Source organism: Lepisosteus oculatus, chromosome 13, assembly GCF_040954835.1.
Source record: "Lepisosteus oculatus isolate fLepOcu1 chromosome 13, fLepOcu1.hap2, whole genome shotgun sequence".
In the NCBI taxonomy this organism is placed as follows: domain Eukaryota; kingdom Metazoa; phylum Chordata; class Actinopteri; order Semionotiformes; family Lepisosteidae; genus Lepisosteus; species Lepisosteus oculatus.
Window position 1 is genome coordinate 8,605,085 of NC_090708.1, and position 23,688 is coordinate 8,628,772.

The 23,688-nt window shown below is 41.0% G+C and overlaps 1 protein-coding gene across 4 annotated transcripts in view; it reads right to left on the reverse strand.

Annotated features, from left to right (window-relative positions):
• The window catches only part of LOC102696927 (arf-GAP with coiled-coil, ANK repeat and PH domain-containing protein 2), a 70,198-nt gene that overhangs the window by 5,117 nt on the left and 41,393 nt on the right, over window positions 1-23,688 (reverse strand). Inside the window, exons 9-24 of one of the 4 annotated variants that reach the window (XM_069197809.1) lie at window positions 19,887-19,961; window positions 18,388-18,399; window positions 14,472-14,584; window positions 11,388-11,439; window positions 10,860-10,960; window positions 10,293-10,398; window positions 9,557-9,765; window positions 8,963-9,032; window positions 8,481-8,575; window positions 8,158-8,351; window positions 7,674-7,775; window positions 6,998-7,090; window positions 6,702-6,910; window positions 6,078-6,187; window positions 5,108-5,218; window positions 3,667-3,728 (exon numbers count right to left, since the gene is read on the reverse strand). In XM_069197809.1, the coding sequence (XP_069053910.1) occupies window positions 3,667-3,728; window positions 5,108-5,218; window positions 6,078-6,187; window positions 6,702-6,910; window positions 6,998-7,090; window positions 7,674-7,775; window positions 8,158-8,351; window positions 8,481-8,575; window positions 8,963-9,032; window positions 9,557-9,765; window positions 10,293-10,398; window positions 10,860-10,960; window positions 11,388-11,439; window positions 14,472-14,584; window positions 18,388-18,399; window positions 19,887-19,961 (1,714 nt within the window). Of the gene's footprint in view, window positions 1-3,666; window positions 3,729-5,107; window positions 5,219-6,077; window positions 6,188-6,701; window positions 6,911-6,997; window positions 7,091-7,673; window positions 7,779-8,157; window positions 8,352-8,480; window positions 8,576-8,962; window positions 9,033-9,556; window positions 9,766-10,292; window positions 10,399-10,859; window positions 10,961-11,387; window positions 11,440-14,471; window positions 14,585-18,387; window positions 18,400-19,886; window positions 19,962-23,688 lie in introns of all 4 variants that reach the window. The other 3 variants (XM_006637638.3, XM_015361222.2, XM_069197810.1) reach the window with 3 other exon arrangements.

Sequence of the window (23,688 nt, forward strand, 5' to 3'; positions counted from 1 at the left end):
CTGCAGGAGGATATGACTGGCAGAGCACTAGAACAATCCAGTGAGTGACCACCACTGTAGCCAGCTGCACAGGAAGGAAGATGGAACAACCAAACATCCAAAACAGTGTGTGCAGAGGTGGCCCAGCGGGTCAGCACTGTCAGGACTGTTAGTGCTGTAGAAGGTCATACACTGTACAAATGTTTTAATTTCAAAGGTGGGTCACGTCATAATCAAAAGATTATCGTGATTCTTTAAACTACACTTTTTAGTCACTTTTGCTATGATTTCGTTTGATATCTGTTTAAGATATCGGAAAAATAAGTCATTAGACCTCAATGATGCATTTCTTTTGAGCATCAGTATAGTTTCTACATATACGGTACCAAATACAGCTGGAAGCAAAAAACCCACTCAAGTTCTCACTAAAAGATTTTAGGAATCTGCAACTAGAAGACAACTATCTATATTGCCTAGACATTACTCACTGTCATAGTTTAGAAGACTGATATCTAAACATACAGTAGGTTTTCCTAGACTCCTGAATGAGACTTGCTGTCACAACACTAAACTTGTCTCCTGTAGCAGCTTTGGAGTAATGGGGATAACGAATAATTCTACAAATTCGAAAAAATTCCTTGTGTCAATTTGTTTTTTTAGACAGATTTTAAATAAATCAGTTTAATAAATTAAAATAAAATGGCCAGTTGACGTGTCAAAACTATACTGAATTGTAAGAAAATGTCGACAAGTGAAAATAAAGCAATATTGCAATCAGACTACAAGTGTGTGGAGGGCGACAGTCACGTGTTCACACCCCTCAATCAACATCTCAATCCAGATTACACAGATATTGGCCTCCCCTGGTAGGGCAGGTCAGAACTTGTCTACTCACCCCCCCCCCCCCCAGCAAAAAATCAATGTTAACTGTGAACTCAGCAGTTTCTCTTTCGGTGTTTTACTAACGTGAATCACAGGACCGATGCCCATACTCGACAAGAAAAGCAGGTCGTGATTTTAGTCCTTGTTTAAATGTGTGACGCCTTACACCTCAGAATAATTGTCCTATATGTTACAAACGCACTTGGTACAAAATAGCATCCATAAAAGCAATAATTAAATAAGATCAGGTCCTCTTTTGAAGCTGGGCAAGAGTATAAGAAAGGTTACAATCAAAAGGAAGCCAATCGGCCCATATATCCCTTTTGGTAGTTAGGAGCTAAAGAATCCCATTGATCTCTGGTTGGTCCAAACAGCCTTATTAAGATGGATAAAAGAGTGATCAAAACGTGCACAGCTTCTTTTAAAAAAATGCTTAGCTACGCTTCTTAAGTATAAATATTTGCCATAGTTTCTAATCCATAAGAAAATGTGCTCAAGTCACATAATCAAAGGCATGTATAAACACGTCTCCACCTTGAATGCCATGCAAGTGAAGGCAACTCACCTCACTCAGAACAGAAATCGGCATTTTTCTGCATTGTTTAATATATCGCCAGGTTTTCAGCTAATACGCTGAAGATCACACTTTTCAGGGTAGTTGGATTAAAAAAACAAACATGTTCACTGCGTCTGACAGTACATTACGAACTATTAACCTTTTGCATGGGAAGGTTTAACTGCGTGTTAGAGAAAGTCTATCTTCTATCTGACTTCTTATAATTCAGGAGGGGCTTAATTACATAAAGTTTTGTGGGAGAATGGAACAAGCAACCTAGCCATGTTGTTAAAGCCAATACCTTGGCTTCTTTAAAAGAACAGCTCGATAAGATCTTTGGATGAATTAGCCACTAAAAACCAAACTGTGGTCCTCGTTAAAAAAAAATAGAAAAATGTATATCTTCATGACTTCCTCGTGTCAAGAAACAACATATCTCCTGTCCATAACAACTACAAATGTCTTTACTGGAAATGAAGATGGTTCCCTACAAGTTAAGAGCAACAGTAAATAAATCTTGTGAATAATCTCACCCACCTTGTTCCAGGAAAATATACAATGGAAATTATTAAGAATAACAAGTTATAAACTCAGTTGACAAAAAAGGCTTGCATAATCTTGAGGAAACAGACTAAAAGACTAGAGTGAAGGTCCATCTAAGAAAGCATAGAAGGCAATACTGCTTATGCTTGTGTTATACTTTAAGACACTATATTTCAAAACAAAAATAGTTTAAGGAATATTTTGACAAAGCATGGCTAGCTAATGTCTGAAAACCCTGGCTTCATCGCTCTGACCTGAAACATTGTGACAGGGATACTTCAGTGTCCAGTCTTATGGGGAACATTTTTAACACGTGTTGTTGATTCAACCAATTAAAACCAGGCTGCTAGTGTCGAAACCAAGCTGTGGAAGTCCAGTTGTTGCAAACGTTCTGTCATGTCTTGTCCCACTACGAACTGTAGTTTGCTAAATGGCCCCCAGGCTGTTGTGATAACATGAATTATTATATTTTAAGGGGGGGAGGGGAAATTAGCAGTCTAGATTGGTGTTTTTGTGACACTGGGCTTGTAGAGTAAGCACTCATATCTATTTTTCATATCTATGTTCTTCTTCAGTGCAGCACTGACAGGATATGCTGAAAAATGTTTTCCCTAACTATCCAACCATCCATTTTCTAACCTCTTTATCCAGTTCAGGGTTGTGGGGTGAGCTGGAGTCTATCCTGCCAAGAGACAGGCACAAGGCAGGGCACACTCGGGATGGGACTCTAACCCAGTGCAGGGCAATCTTCCCTGACTAAAGTACCCAAATTCAGATTTAACACCAGCATCTAACCCAGAGATCAGAAAGGTTGTGAAGGGACGCAGAGACACTGATTATATGAGTACTGTCAGGCAATTGTACACTCAATAGCTAAAAAGACCATTAAAAAAAGTTATAAATATAAAGAAGAAAATGCAACTGGAAGATATTTATACCTTAAATATGTTTACATCATCCGCCTTTGTGCAAAGTGTGTACACAATACAGTGATTTACAATACTGTATGAAACCCTTTTCATCTACAATACACTGCTCATTTTCCTATAAAAGACCTTTTAGGATAACAATCCTGTTTTTCCCCCCAATATACATATATATTAATATACAAACATACATGATCTGTACATTGTTTGTATGGTTCCATTGATGCATACTGCCTTCCATTTTAAAACTATCATTAAATCTTATGCTGGCTGTTTTATAACTTAATTTAAAAAAAATAAATTAAAAAGTTGATCAGTTTTCATCTATGTAAACTACACAAAATCAGTATGCAAGCATGGAACCATAAGAAATACTACTACAGTATGTGTTTGCATATCCACTAAAGCACCCTGACTTGTTATTCTCAGGCTTCAACGCCAGAGCCGTTAAATTCAGACTGCTGTGGTGTTTTTCACTGCAAAATAACAAATGCCACCCACTAGTCACAGCTTTATGGCTTGGTCTCGCATGTTCCTGTGTGAATACATGTCTAGCATGTACCCTGCATTATGTACAACATCCTTTTCAACCTATTTGAGATATGATATTAAAACAAAAAGGCTACTTCAGATACTTCACATTAATAATCTCACTGCAGGGTTTAACAAGTACATGGATTTCCAGACACTTCTGTTAAGACTCTTCTAGCTGCAGGCTGATGAACTCCTGTATACACTTCCTGTACTGCATCTCAGTGTGGCTGTTGGTGGAATATTGACCTGTCTGCCCATAGGGGCCCTCGGCTTCCCTCATCTCGTCGTTCATCTTGGCCAGACGCAACCTGCCAGGGGAGAGGCAAGGGGGAAGTTAGTCACGCTGTCCTGCTGCTGCAGCACTGACGTCATTCATCCTGCAAAGCGTCTCCGTCCTCTGCTGGAAGCGGTATGGAACGGTTACCATCAGGTGGTAAAGGGGAACTGCATCGTTGTTTTAAATGTTTGGGGTTTAGAAAGAATTGACCCTGATGAGCGCATTTCAAACCACAATGAAAGCAAAATGTACTCGGTAACATGTAAAAACTCAAATTTTCATAAAAACAGACAAAATTTCCATTATCTGCGATTCAGAACAAGGCAACAAAGGTTCCAGTGACGCGAGGCAGCCCTATGACACTGCAAACAAGCAGGCTTGAGAACACATCTCCTTTAATCCAACAGAAATATCGCTCCCGACTTCGAGACGGTTTTTCCAACACATACTAATTACTTGTTAACTCTGCATGCAGGTCACGTTGGAACATTTCTGCGGTGAAATGTCTCCTGCACCACCGGCACTTATTCGCTCGCACATCACATCACGCTATTCATTAGAGGCCGCGTGACGTCGGACGAACGCGTGCAAACTCTCGCTCTCACCAGCGGCGAGATTAGGGGGTTTGCAACAAAGTGGAGGCCGGACAGTACTTTCACAGAGTTCACATTTTGTGCTTAATCCAGAATTTGTAAATATTTGCTATACAGTCAATTAAATTATATTGTTACTGAGATTTAATAACTGGTCTGAGAAATTGGGACTGCAGTTCCCCTTAAAGAGAGATGTGCTTTTCACATTAGAAACTGGAATAAAGTTTCAACCTACTTCTGTATCTTCAGAACTGTATCCATAGGACACTTGCATTACTTCTAAAATCCTATTCCTCCTTTCTTTGCGCACTTCAGAATTCATCTTTGGAACGTCTTTCTTACAGTTACTTTTCTTCACCACTAGAGGCTCCCGTTTCCCATTCCTCACCAGTACAGTACTTAAAATACAAAAGCAACAGTGCGAGGTAGCACAGTGCAGAATTGTTTTACTTGGATTTCTGCCTAAATGCAATTCCACTTGCGCATGCAATTCGCTTACATTTCTACATACTGATTTCTACAAAATAAGCAGCCATTCTGAGATGGCTATCAGGACACTTATGTGCTGTACTAGCCAGACATAACAGTGACACCTACTGTTCGTTAATAGTACGTGATTCAAGGATTGTTTCCTACTCGATGGAGATACTTTTACTATGAAATGTTGGAATATAAAAAACGTTTCTAACATCTACACTATCACTAGTATTTAACATTCTTACACCTTTAGCCTTTTGGTATATGCAACCCCCCCACTGCAAAGAGAACACCACAACACCAAGCCCTCATTACTATCAACAGGACAACATGTACTCACAATGTGACTATGTCTGCATTGGCAGCATCCACAGCTATCGACAAGGGGCTCTTATCTTCAACATCCACGGCGTTCTGACTGGCCCCTCTCTTCAGGAACAAGCAAACCTGCCTGTTGCAGAACAAAAATGACCAAACTAAGATGTAAATCTGTTTTTTTATTATCTCTATTTTTAATACATATAAATCTATACATTAAGATTGATATATATATAGATGTATATATTATTATATAATAAAATACTGTATATAAAGTTATATATAATAAATTGTATACAGATTTATTAGGTTATAGATTTATATATATAAAGCATAGCTGCATTTCACTTATTATTTAGCATCTCAGAGGTGAAGTACAATGTCACTAGGGAATGTCACTTAATATGTAACAACTGTCTTTCGAAGTGGGGAACTGTGTCAGCGTGTGAGCTGCAAAGGTACAGTACAAGCAGAGGGAATGTCCATGCTAAACAGCAGAAAGAAGAAAAAAAGCATTTCAGCTGTGAAGCCTTCTTCAGGCATGGAATTAGTTTTATTACTTGACTAGGGAAGATCAAAGAAGGCAAACATCCTAAGACTGTGTCTGATTTGCAGGTTAATCTCCCTCATGCTTAATGCAGCCATTATTCCATTGTACAAGAAGGTGAACTCTAGTAGTTTATATTTAGCTCGTGTTGACATATATCCAAAGAGATAATCTTCTGTTTATTGCTGAATCCTGGATAATTTTTTGACCTGAAATCAAGCCCAGTCTCCAGCAGAAAGATGAAAGAGAGTACATCGAGGTCCTATTCTTCTTTTCAAACAGACAGTAACGGGTCAGAGAGCGAGCAAAGACAGGAACCCCAGAGTGGCAACTTAGTCTCTATAGAAGAGTTCAAAAGCAGTGCAACCAGATGTATTTGGCAACAGGAGGAGATTTAGTTATCGGTCTGATCTGATGAATCAAATAAGAGAAGTGGACTGAATACCCTGTGTGCCCCAGGATAGTGGCGTGGTGGAGGGGTCCTCTGCCGCGAATATCTTGGTGATTGACGTTTGCGCCATTCTGAAGCAAAAACTCGCAGCTCACCAAGGAACCCTGAAAGAGGACATGAACAGCGTGACTGTGAAGTACAGCCTAAGGACAAATGAAGACTGCAGCCCTAGGAACCCGGCTGTTCAAATTAAAGGAGACCCATCCTAAGGGCCTCAACATCACATTTCCAGTACAGACAGTGATAACGGAGCAGAGTGAGATTCCCTGTCAAGGAGTCTCTGCAAGTCAGGTATCTTGTAATCTCAGGCCACAAGCCGTCATGAGGAAAAGTAGTCAACATTTTCTGTCAAATCTAAAAACGAAGCATTAAAGTTTTAGGCCATTGAAGGGAACAGAATCTATATATTCTCGACCTACTCGGACACAGATCCTTCTTCAAAGAAATGTGATATGCAATAGGTTTAAACTGACCAAAAACGTAAGACAGGACAGGATGGTCAGCGGTTTACCGTTGTGGAGACCGTGACTGTCCTTAATTCGAGTAGCTACAACACGAGGTTTGGAAGATGTACATGGACGGGAGGAGTGCTGCTGGAAGCCCCTGCCGCACACTTACCCCGTGGACAGCCTGTATGAGGGGAGTCTTGTTGTCGTCCTCCGTGTTCACCCAGTTCACCTCGGCCCCGTGGGCCAGAGCCTCGGCCATGTCCGGCAGGCTGCGCGCCGAGGAGGCCCAGTACAGCTGTGGGCCCGGAGAGAAATCCCTGGGCTCGGCGAACACCACCAGCTCGGGCCCAGCCAGGGGGGCAGGCGTCTCGGGGCCCTCTGCACGACGGGAGGACGACAGCGTTTAAAAACTCCCAAGCGTGTTCCCTTACGTCAGACACTTCACTCGGACGTCTGGTGGCTTACCCGGTTCGCTCAAGCTGTTCGTGGAGGGGGTGGAGGCCAGCATTTCCCTGCTTCCATCAGCGCTGTTCTGGATCCCACTGTCGGCACTCTTTTCTGCAACAGAGGGGGGCAGAGGAGGTTCCTTAGTCCCGCGTGATGAGCAGCTGCTCTACCAAGCGCACCTGTGGTGGACACCCACAGCGTCTCAGAGAAAATGGGAAGCGCAGCTGGAAGAGTCATTTTTTTGCTCCCACCATCACCTTTGTTGCAACAGCAGCACGGAGGATGTTCTGTGGGTAAAACGCAGCTTTTAAAAATGACCGAACCGGCACGCAAGGGGGGGGGGGGACGCATAACGTGGGGAAGCTGCAAAGTCCAAACGTGATGAGTGACGCCTCGCGTGTACGAGGGGAAACAGCAGCCGATGCCGTCAGCAGAATGGATGGAATGGATGAATTAGGTGGAAAAAAAATGTGGCCAGCCAAAAAAACAAATCTGCAACACAGCGACGATGGATTCGGAAATACCCTTATCGTGAGCACCTGACACACCGCAGTATCGTATGAGCGGTGAAGAAACGACGAACAATGACCACAGCTGGAGAGCACTATGATGCAGAAGGCCCGAGCACATGTGGAGGACTGCAGTGAAGGGCAGAGGACACGAGATGAGAATGGTCTGCGAGTGCAGTACTTACTACTCCGCAGCTTTGAGGAGGTATCAAAGTAGGAGAAGAGCGAGTCAAGCTCATCGGGACAGAAGAGAGACTCCCGGCGGGTATCCTCGTTGAAGGTTGCGGCTGCTGGGGAGCGTGTGGGTTAGTACACAAAGCACGAAGCAGGCCAGAGAGAGACGGGGGTGGAGGAGGGAAAGATTCGTTTTGCAGAAGAAAAGGACATGATAAAAGCATGGGTGTTAGTCAGAAATCCAGAACAGGCTTTTCTTGCCTTGAAATTGCCATTAGTTGACCGTGTGACCGCGACAGACATCTGAGGACAGTAATTCAGACATGCTGGTTAGTGTTATTGCACATCCTGAGCCCCTTACATGTTTAGAAAGGTATTTCAGTGCTTCACGGCATAATCACAACATGCCTTGATATGCTGTCAAACCAGGAGCAGATGATTGTCGCGACTTCCTTCTTGAACGGTCAAAGGGTTGTGGAACAGAGCGCCTCTCACCTGACGCATTGGAGGAGGGGTGCTGTTTGGGTGTGGGTGGGGGCGCCCGCGGAGGAAGGTGCTCTGAACTGCTGCTCAGGCGTTTCTCCTGCTTGCTCAAGGCTATGACCTTCGACCTCTGCTCGGCCGCCGTCGGCTTCCGCACAAACCTCTTCTCGACGTACTTCGCTCTTATGTAAGCTTCGATCTCGTGCCTGAAACCGAAAGGGGAAGTCGGGTGAAGTCCCAGTTCAGTCGGCACAACAGCTCCTGGCAGGCAGCGTGAGGAACACGGCCCAGATGGGCTGGGAGAACACGGACATTCTCGGGAATCAGCGCGTTACCTTGGATCGCCAGGCTGTGGCTTTCTGGCTCCGAGCTCCACCCTCCGAGCCTCGTATATTCGGTTAATGACAGAATTCCCCAGCTCACACATCAGCTGCCAGCACAGAGAAGCTCAGTCAAACATCTCGACAATGGCGTATAAAACACAACAGTAATCCTGCAGATTTTTAGTGTCACACAGTTAGAATGTCACAGTCTTTTCTTTCTTGCAGGTGCCAGGGTACTTGTAGTGTACTTGAAATCCGTCGATTATCACATTGAAGAAATAAAGAGAGCTTTTCTGGGTTTCACTTTTCAATCATCCCTACAAACCTTGCTTTTTGGAAGGGCTTTTAGCGTGACACACTGCAAGCGCCCTCTCTTCAAACCAACACTCATTTTTCATAAAGCACTTCTCTATCTGCTTAATGCTGTCTGCTGTCTTGCACTCATGTGTTTATTTGAATTTTGCTTCTGCAATCCAAGCCACAACCTGACTCACCTTTAGCAGTTCAGGCTCCCAGGTGTCTAACGTTAGAGATCTGACTTTGGAAAAGTGGACACCTAGACTCCTAAAAAAAAAAGAAAAAATTATATGTTTGCGATACTTGTTCAGCTGCTTTGGACCCGCGCCTCATCCTGTAAAGCTGTTAAGTACTTTGAGTGGAGTGTCCAGAAAAGCGATATACAAGTGTAAGGAATTATTATTATTATTGTAAACATTACTGTTAAGATCACTTTAAGAGTCATGGGTCAGTCATTGAATATGATGTGCATAGGGCAATCAGCAATTACTAATAAGCACAAAAATGAGAAATTCAGTACAGTATCCAACTTTGAAAACGAGAATATCAATTCAGCAAAGAAGCAGCTAGGAGGATAAAGTTTGCATCATTTCATCTAAACTGCAAAGGACTACCACAGACCACTGATCCAGACAATCAGGACATTCCTTTTCTTCTACACACCTTTCACTACCGTCAATAAGAAAGGCTCATCACAGTGCATCTCACTGTTCCTTTTGGACTTGACGGTATTTCACGTTCAGGGAGCTGACACGTTAGAAGCTGGGCCGCCAGCAAGCTGCCTGGGTTACCTGTGGATGCCTGAGCAGTCGATGCACAGCGTAATGCCCAGGTTGATGCTCGCCCAGCGGGGGTCTGCCAGCCCGCAGTCACAGCAGACGGCATTGCCCGGGATGGCCAGCACCCGCTGCAGGGCGCTCTCGCCCTTCAGAGACTTCTCCTTCGGCTCGCTGCCCGAGTCCAGGCTGCCGGTGGACGTGGAAGATTTCCTGTCCAGCTTCTGCAAACACCAGACGCGTCACCTCACATGTATCTGCCTTCCCTGCCAGGATTACTCAAACCCTAACGCTGGTATCGGAAAGCGGATACCCTTGTGAAAAGGGGGCTTTAGAAACAGAATCAACAGAGAAGTTAAAAAGTATTTGCTTGTTTTCACTTTGAAAACACTCCTTTCAATGTCCACAATATTCTCCAGTGCAATTTGCCTCGTGCAACCTGAAACAGATAAACTACAACTTGACTTGAAAACGAAATGAACATTTCCACCTGCGTTTCCTAGGAAAGTGGAAATTATCTTGCAACGTCTTTGGATTACGGTATAAGTTCCAATCTAAAAAACACTTTTTCTCCTCTTGATTAATGTGGATAGCTTTAAACTAAATCTAACCATAGCAAAAAAAAAAAACTATAAAAGTAGAAGACGCCTGTTTTAATGGGTTGGAAAAACAAAGAGCCATGGGATCCATAAAATGCAAGCTGTGGAAGACAAACAGATGTGCAGTGTTTAAGCAGGGGAGGTTGACTGACCTCGGCATCTTCTCCTTTCTCCCTGAATGCCGTGGCGATGCTGTTCTGCACAGCTTTAATCCAGGCCTGCCGCAGTTTCTCCGAGTCGGCCTGCATCATGCAGCTCCTGGAGGGGGGAGAGGGGGGAGGGGGTTGGGGCAGAAATTCATCAGCCCTCCTCTCAGTCAATGTACAGTTTCTGCACCACCACAGCTAGTGGTTTACCTGCTTCCATTGTCAACAGCATTAAGGTGACCAGCCAAATCAATCCCCCTCGCTCAAAATAAACACTGTCGCTATTCCACAACTGTTTGGTATTCAAACAGTGCTCGGAGCTCGGCTGCTACCTCCCCGAGGACAGTCCTGCAAGGTCAATGCTTCTACTCATCACTGGCCTCACAAACTGTAAGCCTTCCTATTGAACACGCAGGATCCAATTTCCTGTGTCAGGGAAACTGTGCCCGCACTAATTAATTAACGATCGAGGGCGCCCTGCACTGGAAAGGAAGGAGGGTGGAACAGCAGGTGTTTCACTGGCGTGTCCATGTCCTGCGCAGCGCCGTCTCGGGGGGGGGTGGGGGGACTCACTTGGTGGGCGAGACCACCTCGAAGCAGAAGCGGCGCTCGATGTCCTCGCAGTGCTTCACCGTGCAGAGCCGCAGGTCCTCCACCACTACCGTGGGGTTGTCCTGGTGGGGGACAAGCCCGGCAGGACAAGGGGTCAGCAGTGCGCCGCACACTGACACAGCACTCACACACCCCAGGGGTCATGATGCGTCTTGGGCCACAGCTACTTCACTGCACTTTTCGTGGTCAAAAAAAGAGGCCAAATGGACACCTCGCGGCTCCAAAAACCACACCCGACTTTGGGATTTCGAACGGGGACTCACAGAAAGCATACACATGGCCCTATACAGCTCTTTTAAAGAGATGTGGGCTTTGTAGAAGAAATGGTGTTGACACTTCTCCTGAATACAGGTCAAGTGTTAAATAAGATGCAGAATACAAATCTAGAAAGGCTACACATTAGAATACAGCACAATCTTCTTTTGAGAATATACTTTTTTACATGCGTTCTACGCTTAAATATTAAAAACAGAAATTCAGAGGTCTTACCTTAAATTTCTTCTGGTAAACTAGCTGATTATTTTGAATAGAGAACCAGCGCCTGAAGATTTAAATAAACAATGATTAAGTTTATTTAACTGTAATAAGGCAAACTCTACAGAGCTTTCGTGGACCAAATGCATAAGATCAGGAAATAAGAACACACAAACTGCAGGTACACCCAATTACTTTTAAAAAAAAGAAAGTGTCTCGAAATGTACATACGTATTTATTAGATTTGAGATCTATATAAAAGAGAGTTCTTTTTAAAACTACCATAATGATAGACATCATTTAATTTTTAATTAAATATTTAGTGAAATAAGTACTTATATCATACTAATTCGATAATCTAAGATTATAATAATGGCCTTAGTTTAGCAGTACAGGTTTTATGAATGGAAAGAATGAAAAGTTCTTTTGAACTACACATTTTCTAGTAATTTTACATCATTACCTGCACATACAACCACGTAATTTGACATCATTACCTGCACATAAAACCACATTTTAAAATATTTCAAATTTCTGATTGATTTTTTAAATTTTCCCAGCAGCACACAAAATCCATACACTGTACATCAGATGATGTGCAATTCATGACCAAACACATTACTAACTAAAATGCTAGCAAAGCCACTAAGCGAGTCCTTTTAGATGACAAGCACAGCTTGCTTGTAGTGTTTAGAGATTATTACTATGATTACTCCTTTTTGCTTCCATTTTCACAGACTGCAAAACAACTTCTTTGCATCCCAGCACTTTTAGTTTTTGCTGAACACCTTACTGGCACTGCACACACAAGTCCACAAAGGCATCAAATCAAAGTGCAACTTCATGTGCTCAAAAAGACAAACCAGAATAGAACCTGTTCTTTCCCCCAAAAAAAGAATCATACCTCATAATTCTTTAACTATTACACTAACAAGAAAAGTTTATAATACCGTTAATGTATTACATCTAATTGGTTTAATAAATAATGATGATGATACACACAAGAGGTACCAGGCTTGGCAAAACAAGCTCTATACAGCAATCATTTTTAAGGGCACTGTATAATTGTATGCACTGTAGGACCTACCATTAAACTGGCTTACTGACATTTATCTGTAAAACTGCTTACAGTACCAGTCCTACAGCAACTGCGAAGAAAGACCGAAACTGTATAATAAAGTCAGTAACTTGTTTAATCCAAAATAAAATGTCTCATAACTGAAATTTGACAAGGAAAATAATGTGGACAAAGCTGCCTTGACTGATGGAGGAAACAATTTATTGAATTGAAAAGTAGTATGGACTCCTTTTCCAGTTTGATAAGGCCCTAGCAAAGCACCTTGTATCATTTAGGGGGGTGCGGGTCAAGTCAGCACAGATCACAACACCACCTCTCACTGGCAGCAGCAGTGTTAAACCGAGTTTAGGATAATACTGTGCCTTCCTCATAAAGACATGGACAAGGTATTGATTTTCTGCCAATTGTTGCAGCCCAAAATAGAAGTAATTAAAAAGGCACCTTTAATATTTTAGGGTTAATTCTGCTAACATATATAAATATTACTATTAGGTTTGTATAACAGATAATGGGTTAGGATCTGAATATTTTATAAAATTAGTATCAGTAACAAGCTGAAAATGATCAGCACAAGAAAATATTTATATACAATACTTGTATATAATATCTGCTGTTTTAAAAAAAATCTAAGGGCTGAGCTTTACTGTGTCACACATCCAGTGGGCCAGTTAATGTACTGTGCAAAAACCCATGAAATTGCTTACCACACAGTCCCAGGAGACCTATTACAAGTTCCTCAACTTTTTGTTAAAGAAAAAGTAAATAACATGAAGTCTAAGGACAGTCAGGAGAGCTTTCAACGACCACAGTCACACTGTCTCAGTGTAGATACGCTCCATAAAAAGCAAGGCGACATCACAGAAAGAGCATTTATTTTCCTGCAAACTCACTTCTAGAGGTGTGTCCAGTTAAGCTAGTTTATTTTCATCTATATTCGGCAATCAGGACAATTTCTTTAAACAGTGGCCAGGTACATGATTGCAAGTAATGTGAAGCTCAGCAGGCAGGGGTCAGAGCAGGGATGAAGCACAGGCAGGGATCAGGGTTTGAGGTCAAAACAAGCAGGTCAAGTACCTGTTTTGGGAGGGCTTTTTCCTGGCATGGGACAAATAGGAGGAAGGGTCAAATCATGAGGAAAGTTTAAAACAAACACATACAAAGAGACAAAAAAAAACAGGAACATTTGAATATGCTCAAAGCCAGTGATGATGCTAGAGAGGCAATGGCAGAAAAAAAGTGATGACTATTTAAACTGCATATAAAAGCAAAATTTACATGTATGCCACTACAGCTAGATGGGAAGTAATTCATTAAATGGGATTCTATTTGCTTATGTAAACAATTAGCAACAAATGACTCTCAGTGTGAATGAAAGTGATAAGAGTGTTAAATTATCTGTTAAATTATCTACCACTTAGTTCTACAAACCAGCCTACAAAAAAAAACAACAACTTTCAGAGGCTGGCTGCATCATGCAGATTTATCTTCATACTCAAGCACAATTTTTGCTGTGGATTCCAATTGAAATGTCATGCTACGGAAAAGATCATCTGATTTCTGCTTAGGACAGTGCCCCGAGACTTATTATCCTGTAAATACCTACTCAGTGCCACAACTAGTCCTTTCAAACGAGCCAGCTGCAACTAAATTATTTTTCAGAGTGGGGTAGCACCATTAATTAATTGTAGAAGCTTGTAAGAATCTGATTAATGCACATGAAGAAATTACTCTTTGTTAGGGATTTGGAATCTCATTCGACTGCCACATAAGAAATTCATTCCTTAACAGTCTCCCACTGACACAACAGGTGATCTCCACCTCATGGTCTCCTCAAAATCAAAAGAAAAAGAGCTGCAGTACAGAAGGCAGATGCAGTCTAACAGGATAAAAGGAGGAATATTTTTTCTGTTGACAGCATCCATTTCCTAAATGTCAACTGATCCGTTGGGATACATTTCCCTGGTTTGGAAGGTGAAATGTCCCTCTCCAGTCTTTTGCCCCAAGTATCCAGGAATTCCTACCTGTTCCATGTTTTGAAGGCATTGCTCGCTCTTTTGAAAAGATAACCCTCCATGGCAATTCCATTGTCTGCATCCACATTGTACTCCAGCTTGGTGTCGTCATTCGAGAAGTCCTGAGACGAAAACGAGAGGCATCAGGCAGAGACCAGATCGCCAGGATCCAGCTGCTGAAGTCAGCGTGTTGGATGAGCATGGAATCAAAAGTGAAAACAGACTCCGGACAAGTATACTTCTAGATTCAGGAAGACAATGGCCTTATCGAGATGATCGCCATGACGATGGTGCTTTTTTTTTTTTTTTTTTACACACTAAACTGCCAACGTTTGTGGAACTGGTGCTCGGTTTCAGATGACTTGTGTAATTCAGCCTGAAGCTATGCCTCCTAACCCAGTTGTAAAGTGTGGGTAGTGGGTATTAAAAAGTGAAATGAAGCTATAAAAGAGGTGTTTGGTGCAACAACTTTCTTTGTAACAAGACTTTTCACCCAAAATGTGACACAAAAGATTGCCGACTATGTGCTGGTTTACAAGCAAAATTACACAAAATATTTAGGGAGAGCAAGAAACAGTAGCTTTTGGGTAATTTTGAAGCAAACAATTAGAAGTTGAAGAAAAACAAAACAAGGAGTTTTGGACAACTTGTTTCAGAAACCATACTTAAATTTGGGACATATAATGTCAGAGGAAATGGTAGGATCAGGATTTCTGGTGATTCAGACCCCTTCATTCATAACATTTATCATCTGATTTATTTTTAGTAGGAAAATGATCTCCATTGAGGACATATGAGCCTTTTCATCCTCACCAAAGTCTCTTTGCTCAGTAATACAATACATGTCATGAAACTCCAATGAGTAGTGACAATGTTTTTGAAATCTACTCCCAACAACCCATAGCATAACAGATTGCGTAAATTAAGAGTTTCACTCACTGTTAATTTGTATGTTTGCCTTTCATTCAGATGCTTCATTTATAAAATAACACAAAAGGCTAACAAATTAAGTTTTGAGACCATCAAAATAAAATTCCTTAAGGAATACAAACATTCATAAACCCCTATTTTCTTCAATCCTTCACTAACCTCCTGTCCTCTAATTCAGTATGTTAACGTATTTTACAATTTTATACACATAGCAGGTTGGAAACCATTATTACTGGAAGGCCCTTCTCTGGCCCTTCTCTGAGTGGTTTTCTTATATGCAGTGGGGAAAACTGTTATAACTTTCAGGGCAATGAATGCCAAAGCGTTCACAGGATGTCCATTCAAAAACCAGACAATAAATGCACCAAAAATTAAATGTAGATCTTATTTCTCGGTCAGTTGCTCAGAAACGTCAGCTCATTGATGCTAGTCAGTAAGGATATACTACTCTGTATGCTTCTTTGCAGAACCAGAATGCAAAATAGCAGAATGCAGAATGCTCTAGCAGAATCTGAAAATGAATTATTCATGGCTTCCAGAATCTCATGTTGGCTCTACTGCTACATTTTTATCACAAAATCTTGACTCCCAGATTGAAGTCAAGGGTTCTTTCTGACTGCTGCCACTTTAGCTTAAGAGTTAAATAAGACAGCAGATGGGAGAAGGGGGTGACGGAACAAACAGCAAGTGTTTCTCAATGCCAGTGTACAGTATGTCTCCAAGTAGGAACTGGTCTCCACAGTGCTGACAAACAGCCAGAAGTAAGCTCCTTGTTCCTCTGATTCTTTGCAATGCACAAATAGAGTCTACAGTTCCCTTCTCTCACCGCAGTTGAGACTACAATGCTAATAAACTGCTTCTCAGTCTAGAATTTTCCATGCTGACCCAGTCGGAGGGAGCAGTTTATTTTTGGAGGCAGAATATTTACAGCTAACACTGCCAGGACCTGTGTTCCTGTTGGAGGATCAGAATCATCTCAGATGAATCAGATCCCCCCCAAGTGCGATTTGTAAAATGTTTATGACTGATCCTCCTGATAACGGGTTATTTTCATTTATCAAAGGGGGAGACTGGTTTAAACTCCAGTCCCCAAAGATGTGATGTGATGTGATCCTGGAACCCAAAACCAAATTTCAAAGCTATCTGAAAAACGTTTTCTCATCACTCTACAGATTTTTAGATGCCATTTGAACTACCATACAATCCTCTTTGGAGCTAGAAGGCGTGTCATTTTGTTTTTGTTGTAACGCTGTATCATAAAAAAGAATAACACACTTTGATTTAACTTAAAATTCTTTAGATACATGCAGGCCTATCTTCTGCAAGCAATGAAAACCTTCTCGTGGAATCAGCAGATTTTAAAACAATCATGGATGGAATCCAGTTAAAATCTCTGGGTATAGGCGATGACTACTCTGAAACTAGATCAGATTCATATTTCTGTTTCAGAAAATAAGAGAAAACAGAGAAACAATGAGGAATGAGTAGGTTCAGACACATTAAAAAGCTACCTACAGCTGTCGAGCTCCAAGCACAAAAGCAGCGGACATCTGGCAATGAATCAGACTCTGCCACCTAAAAGTTTGTATTAGAACAAGGAAAACTGGTTTGGCCAAGAGTCAAAGGGGAAAACACTGTACTGTACTTAAATCAAAATCACAGATGAGAACATCCCCACACGACTGGTCCTGATGGCCTGATGAGACTAGATCCCTAGGCACGTCCACTCTTGAAATACACAGCTTTTTCATCTTTGCCACTAATGCTTCACCGTGAGCAGCTAGTTTACCGCACTCCAGCCCATCATCCCTCACCTCTTAAAACACAGATAAACACAAAGGGTAAACACTTACCAGATACCACACATAATGGAACCTGCTGAAGATTTTCATGCTGCTAGCGTTCTTTGCTTAGGTTTATTCCAACTTAACCAGTGACTGGAATGAAGGCCAGAAAAATTCTGAATCCTGCTCAGTTCAGGGCATCTCTGTGACTGCCCCAGTGCAATGTTCTCTAGAAGCCTGCCCTACAATCGGGGCACATGGTAGGCTTACAAGAGTGTCTATACACTAGCTTCGATCACTACTAGTTGATGTGCATTACAAAGCAGGTCTGAGAGTTCTGAGCTGTGTAACTCAACCAGATGACCTGCTGTCTTAAATTAGCTCCTCCTCTCCACTTTTCAACACAGCAGTATAAAGACCAGTTCTGCATTCAATGAGGTTACTCCTATCCAGACAGCCAGTCAAATTAGTAGTGGCGATTGGAATAACACAACCAGGTTGCAGCAGTGACTTAATAAAGGTTTATCCAGCAATCTGTATATGAAACCTTTTATAATGTCATTAAGAGCATCAAATTTAGAAGCATAAAGGTATTATGTTTCACTGTTATCTGACATGAAATATGATGGTCATAAACAATAATTTGCACATTATACATACGCAGAAGTTAGCTAATTCCATAACTATGGGCTTTTTCATCCACACAGAAGGAAGTGACTGATAGAAATAAACAAGAACCTTCATTAGCAATATATCAACACTAGCTTACAAAATCCCAGGTTTTGGAAAATACATAGTTCATACTGGATAAAGAGCATACTGAGTTCTGTTACAGTAACCTCCTTATTCATGAAAATATATTGAACTTTCATTCAATACAGTAAGACTGCCAGAGGACTTGAAATATTGAACCTATTTATCGAAATGCATATACTTATTTATGTAACCATACATAAGGTCAATACAGTAAGGACATTCTATTTGTTATTTAGCTAAATTAAATAAATTAAACTAACTTGACTTTAATGTGGATTATATGTCAATACATCCTACCGTATATAACCGAGATCATGCTCTTTGTATAGTGGGAGCTGCACAGTGTAATTAAGCATTCTGCTCCATAGGAGCTACAATCAAATCACTAAATTCAAGGTCTTGGAAGAAGCACAGAAATGAAGATACAATGGCACAATAAAAAGACAAAGGCTTACCTGCAGAGCAGCCTGAGAACAGCAAAGAGGGAAGAAAGAAGATCAGATTATAAACTGCAGATACAGGGAGCGGGAGAGCAGGAGGAAAAAAAGGCACTTGCATAAAAATAGCAGCCTGCACAGAGAGGGGAGGGCCGGGCAGACAAAGACAGAGCCCTCGACACGAGCAGTCAAGGGCAAGCTGGTGTTAGCACCGGCATCGCATCCCTCTCTCCCTGTGGGGGTCTGCTTGAGCAACAGCCCGGACCTGACAGCTGCCCTGCTTCTCACCTGTTCTATAGCTTGAAAGAAGAAGTAGATAACACCGTTTATAAATCTGTTGGGTTTTTTTACCAATAACCACAACTTTTTGCAAAGAACAACGACTGTTATCTCTACACTAAGAGGTGTCATGGGTACAGGCTGCTTGCAAATGAATGAAAAACGAGAGGATATCTGACACATTCCTATTTGTGCCGCATCACAGGAGCAGGGCTGTAATGGATCCTACCTGTCCTGTATGCATGCCTACCTAATCCTTCCTTTGCACTTTAATAATGCATGACACTGGCTAACAGGATACTGCATCTCTCTCAGGGATAAGATTGCACTTAAAAAAAAGGAGCTTTTCCCAGCAACTGGCATGACAAATTGTTAATTATGCTAATTACTACTGATTTAAAAAAAGCTTACTTAATACTGTATTAGACAGCAGTATAACAAGGCTACCTAATAATGTGTCTGTTCTCATCATCTTAGTTTCCATACGGCAGCAAAAAAGCCAGAAGTCTTTGCTGCACAATTGAAGAGTTTCAGTTAAAATCAGCAGTGCAGTACTAAAGCACAAAATCCTCCAAAATGGAAAATATTTTGAGAGGGCAAGAATTCAACACTGGAGAGAGGGTAACAAATGCAAACTGGACACTGCATACAGTTTAAAGAGTAATCAAACAATGAAAGAAAACACTTTCACTTCACCTTCCAAAGCACTTTCTGACATCAGCATGAACATGGTGAATTCTAATCTGAGAAATGTGTCTTTTATATATCTGAACACTTCAAGAGGATGTCTGTCCAGTTCCTTTTCTCAGATGACTACGTGCAAAAAGTACTATCATGGGTCACATGATTAAGCAGGACAGGCCGAAACTGAAATTCATTCATTTATACCAATACAGCATGCTGCCAGTCATGCTACTGCTGATCACATGACACGTCACCAGTCAGACTAGAGGAAACTATTATGTTGTTATTCTTACAATGGAACATATTAAATGTGGCTGCTTTCCATAAGAGTCAAAATCTTAGTATTTTCAACAACTGAGATAAACCCAGATCCTGCAGATGCTACAGGATTGTCATCTAATTTTCTCTGTGTTAAGCTGATTTTATCTGAAAAAAAAAAACAATTTTCATAGGCTATGCATTTTCTTTAGGTTCAACGCCAGGGACACACGACTTGTATAAAAGATAACAGATGACAAAAATTGATCAAATCAGGGGAGGTGAGAAGCCCTTACCTTCTGCTGGATGGTGGAGTGCTTCTGCTCCATGTCTCGTTTCTCCTTGGCTGCATCCACCACCAGCTGGTCCAGCTACGAGAAGAAAACAAGCCACTGTTCAATCACCTAAGTACAGTTGCAAGAAAAGGTTTGTGAACCCTCTGGAATTACCTGGATTACTGCATTAATTACTCATAAAAATGTGGTCTGATCCTCAACTGAGTCACAATAATAGACAAACACAATCTGCTTAAACTAATAACATACAAACAATTGTTCTTCTTCTTGTTAATATTGAACACATCGTTTAAACATTCACAGTCCAGGCTGGAAAAAGTATGTGAACCCTGGTAGAACCTCCTTTAGCAGCAATAAACTCCACCAAATGTTTCCTGTAGCTGCTGATGAGACTTGCACAACGGTTAGGAGGAATTTTAGACCATTCCTCCTTACAAAACTGTTTCAGTTCATTGCTATTTCTCAAATTCCTTGCATGAACAGCTCTCCAGGTCATGCCACAGCATCTCAATTGGGTTGAGGTTTGGACTCTTGACTTGGCCATTCCAGAACACAAATTTTCTTCTGTTTAAGCCATTCTGTTGTTGATTTACTCCTGTGTTTCAGGTCATTGTCTTGTTGAATCACCCAACTACTATTAAGCTTCAGATGACAGACCGCTACCCTGACATTCTCCTGTAAAATTTCTTGATACAATTTTGAATTAATTGTACCCTCTATGATAGCAAGCCGTCCAGGCCTTGAGCCAGCAAAGCAGTCCCAAACCATGATGCTCCCTCCACCATGCTTCACGGCTGGGATGAGGTTTTGGTGTTGGTGTGCAGGGCTTTTTTTTCTCCAAACATAGCGTTGTGCATTTCTGCTAAAGAGTTCAACTTTTGTCTCATCCATCCGTAGAACATTGTCCCAGAAGCTATGTGGAACATCCAGGTGGTCTTCTGCAAACTTGAGACGTGCAGCAATGTTTTTTTAGAGAGCAGTGGTTTCCTCCGTGGTGTCCTTCCCTTAACACCATTCTTGTTCAGTGTTTATCTTATAGTGGATCTTATAGTGAATCTTTGCAGGACGCCCACTCCTAGGGAGAGCAGCAACAGCACTGAATTTACTCCACTTGTAGACAATTTGTCTTACTTTGGATTGATGAACACCCAGGCCTTTTTCAGCTTTTTCAGCATCTCTACAATTCTTCTTCTAAGGTACTCTTATATTCTCTTATTTTTCATAGGGCAGGGCACCTCCAAACTCATCTTATTGATTGGAACACCTGACTCCAATTAGCTTTTGGAGAAGTCATTCCAGATTTCAAATGACCAACAGCCGGACACAGTGACAGAAGATACCATTGATATAGCTTGGTACATGACTAAATGCACACATGGGAAGACTGAAAAAGAGGGAGGTGAGTGTCCAGCTACCAGGTTGAATTTGCAACCTACCATAGTCCTTACAGAGAACGTTCACAGTTATCAGCAAATTGTCCCAAGTATCAGCAGGTGGCACTGTGGCAAATCAATTTGATTTTTTTTTCAAAAAAGGATTTGGGAGCATGGAACGAGCTACCCAACCACGTTACTGAAGCCTTCGCTCCTTCAAGAAACAACTGAATGAGATCCTAGGGCTGCTAAACTACTACCCTCCAAAGTTCTCCTCTCATCTGTAACCATGTCTAACTTACGTGAAATGAACGAATGTGTCAAAGAACACTAGTGGAAAGGCTGTACTTCAAAGACAAATCCCTCTCCAGATATCATAAATCTTATTGATATTGTTATTGTGTCAGTCTCTGTCCATTTGCTCTATATGTCTGGCTATCTGGAATGATATGTTTAGGTTGTTTAATTGTTACCTGCTTCATATAAATGTTCATTCTGAAAGCTTACAGTTAACATTAGTCAAAATGGTGACAATTGTTAATACTGTGTTTAGTGTTCTCTTCTGTGATAAAAGCATGCTTAAAACTATTATTACGAGGAAATGTGATTGTACTTCTCAGAGAAACATTTTATTGTAGATGCACAGATGAAAATTAAAATGTGAAGGGCAAACACAAAAAAACTAGGTGGAGGATTAAATAATTTAGAAAAAAATTAATTCCAACCCAGAGGAAGCTGGAAGATAGCCAGCTTGGTGATAAAATCTTTTGTTTATTCAAATCTACATGACAGCAGCATGGAATTTTTCTCTGCTGTAAATCCCTAGATTATTCACTGAATTACGTTTCCTCAAGCTTGTGGTATGGACAATTCGCTGGAAACAAACTTTACCCAATACTTACCTGAAAAGGGGTTTACCATTTTCATTTCAAAAGCAAAAGAAAATTCTCTATGACAGAATTCAAAGGAAGCTATTAGAGCTATAGACCAGAATCACACTGATACAATTACAAACATCATTTCTATGAGCTCACTTGAAAAGCTCCTAACTTCTCTCATTGTACTTTTAATCAAGTTGTTTACATGTGTCATTGCATCTTATATATTATTCTTTTAATGATAGGATATCAATATCGCATTCCCTATTGCCTGTATTGCACTCTACATTTATAGAAAAGCATCTTAAGAATACTTTTAGGACAATCTTCTGAATCACAGAGAATTATCTTCCCATCATTTTATATTCATTTCATTTTTGTCTTTTAGGCAGAACACCCACATTCATGTCAGAATCTATACATAATCACAGTCATTAAATGCAATAAATGACACTGGTTTCAATGCTAGAATACTTCTCTCTCTAGATATAAAATATAAGAGAAACAAGGTGCTGATACTGTATATAACAGAATTGTACAGTCAAGGAAATACAGCAACACGTGTTCAATGGATAAAAAAATCAAATGTATGGATTCAAATGTATGACACAGATTTCTAGTTCCTCAGAGTAGTATAAAGAAATTATCCATTTTGTACAACTAAATTATAATGAACTTTTTCCAGAGCTCTTTCTGTGAACAGACTGGAATACTAGATATCACTAGTAGACACTGTTCACAAACACAACACTTGAGTTAGCCTCCGCTCAATTCAAAATGTGACATCTGTTCCGGTTTCTATCGCTGCTCGACTATTCTATTTCCCCCCTTAATGCTACAACACCGATACAAAGAGCAAAAAGTGAAATGTTAACCTGTGGACAGCTCCTCCACAATTCGTGACACAAGCGCTCCAGTTTCTTCAACCTCATGGTGTAGACAGTGAACTTTCTCCAGAGATCAAAAATTAACTCACAGAGGCTCAGCCTGCCTCCTCGCCACTCAGCCACTTTTTACTAACTGTCATGCTTCCTGACTTGTGCCCTTGCTGACTACAAGACAATCCAGCATTGGGGAATTCCCTCTTCCTATGACAAAACACTCCACGCTAATGTGGACAATTTCCTTTCTCTGTTTCAGGTCAAACACAGCAAAACTGAATGCTTAACAACCTGGAGGACAAAATAGCTGCGGCACATGTCAGTGTATTTGTTATTTTTTAACAAAAGCACATTAAACTTAAAGGTCTGTGGGCCTTGATGGAACACCAGGCTTTCACCCCACCTAGTCACAAATCTAAAATCAGAAAACCTGCTTGGCAAGAAATTAAAGGACAGAATTCAGAAGCAATCTGTCATCCTAAATCAATGACTAGTACAAGGCCTAGTACAAATATAATGTTATATTTAAAATAATTATGTGCGACAGTTTAAAGAGAACTGGTAAATTTATTTTATTTTCAAGTGTCCAAAACTAGGAATTTTTTGGGTTTTTTTGTAACTGCTACTACAATCACTGTATTTTGTTCATCTCTAGCTTCTCGTAATTAAT